Raw genomic sequence first — 1,282 nt, 5'->3', positions numbered from 1 at the left:
TGACGTTTTGACTCCAAAGAGGTTTCAGCTGCGACAGTGAGATCTGTTAATAGAACAAATAAATAAAAGATCCAGCTTTTGTTCTGTGATAAAGCCTGACAGCTCCTCCTTTTTCCCTGGCACTTCAGCTGTGAACGCTCAGAAAAAGAAACCTCACGCTGTCTTCAGCCTGCGGCGGGGCGCGATGTGAACCAGCTGCTGGTTTTGGAACCCCAGACTCTGTCAACACTGATAGAAAACAAGCTCCTGGGTATAAATTGTTATCTCCGCATTTAACGGAAGGCTGGTTTGTGATTACTTTAGTAGACGCCTCCCTGTGCTCAACGCTGCTCGCCTGATGTTTTCGCTCACGAGGCGTACAGATTGAACTTTTACTTTTTGTTCGGAACAAGCAAACATCTTTAGAGCAGTGCTAATAAYGGTTGTGATTGTTGCAGCCACGTGACGACACATCTGATCTTGAAGAGTGTGTGAAAATGTCAGAGTGGTGAAGTGTCTGATTGTGTCTTCAGACAGGGAAAACACCTGTGGAGGATCTGTTCTCTGATCTGTGTAATGGACGCCGCCTGCTGGAGCTGCTGGAGGGACTCACAGGACACGAGCTGGTACACACACACACACACACACACTTTCACTTTTATTGTAATACGACTCTTTGTAGAGCTCAAGGATGCCCCTGAGTGAGGTCTGTGTTTTCCTCCTCTGTCTGTTTGTGTGCAGGTGAGACTGGAGAAAGGCTTCACTCGTGTTCACTCGCTCAACAATGTCAACCGTGCTCTGCAGATCCTGCAGAAGAACAATGTGAGCGCAGACACACACACATTGTTGTGACTCATGATGGTGTTTTGTGTTTGTGCAATGGTGGGTATGGTTCAGTAAACAGCTAAAAGCAGAACTAAGTTTTCATTTAGCGTATTAGCTTTTTAACTCGCCTTGAAAACCATTAACGTACCAGTTAGCTTCTGCTAAATTAGGGTTTACCAGCTCAAAGTCTGCTAACAGCTTTACAGGTTTGTATCAGTCCCACCAGTCTTCAGCTGGAAGCAGATGAAGACGTGAGACTAAGGCTGTGTCCAAAACAGCAGGACGGGTCCTCCGAAGGCCGAATTCGTCGGCCGCATACGTCACAGCGCCGCGATGAAGGACGTCCCAAACCGAAGACTCCTCCGATGCGGCCGACAAATACGTCCTTCCTCTTCCGTGATTTGAAGGACAGGTCCGATGGATCCTTCCCGGCCCTCCATATCCCATAATGCATTGCGGCCCGACCGGAGAATTTTTT

General features: G+C 47.9%; 1 protein-coding gene across 1 annotated transcript in view; it reads left to right on the top strand.

The window, feature by feature from the left end:
- Positions 1–1,282, top strand: part of LOC106530716 (dystrophin) — a gene marked incomplete at its 3' end in the record, with an annotated part of 355,898 nt that overhangs the window by 197,474 nt on the left and 157,142 nt on the right. Inside the window, 2 exon segments of the mRNA XM_014026406.1 lie at positions 513–605; positions 721–801. Coding sequence (XP_013881860.1) covers positions 513–605; positions 721–801 — 174 coding nt within the window.

The sequence above is a fragment of the Austrofundulus limnaeus genome, unplaced genomic scaffold, assembly GCF_001266775.1.
Source record: "Austrofundulus limnaeus strain Quisiro unplaced genomic scaffold, Austrofundulus_limnaeus-1.0 Scaffold551, whole genome shotgun sequence".
NCBI classification, from domain to species: Eukaryota; Metazoa; Chordata; class Actinopteri; order Cyprinodontiformes; family Rivulidae; genus Austrofundulus; species Austrofundulus limnaeus.
The sequence above is the reverse complement of the archived record's forward strand: the minus strand, read 5'-3'. Positions and strand labels throughout refer to the sequence as shown.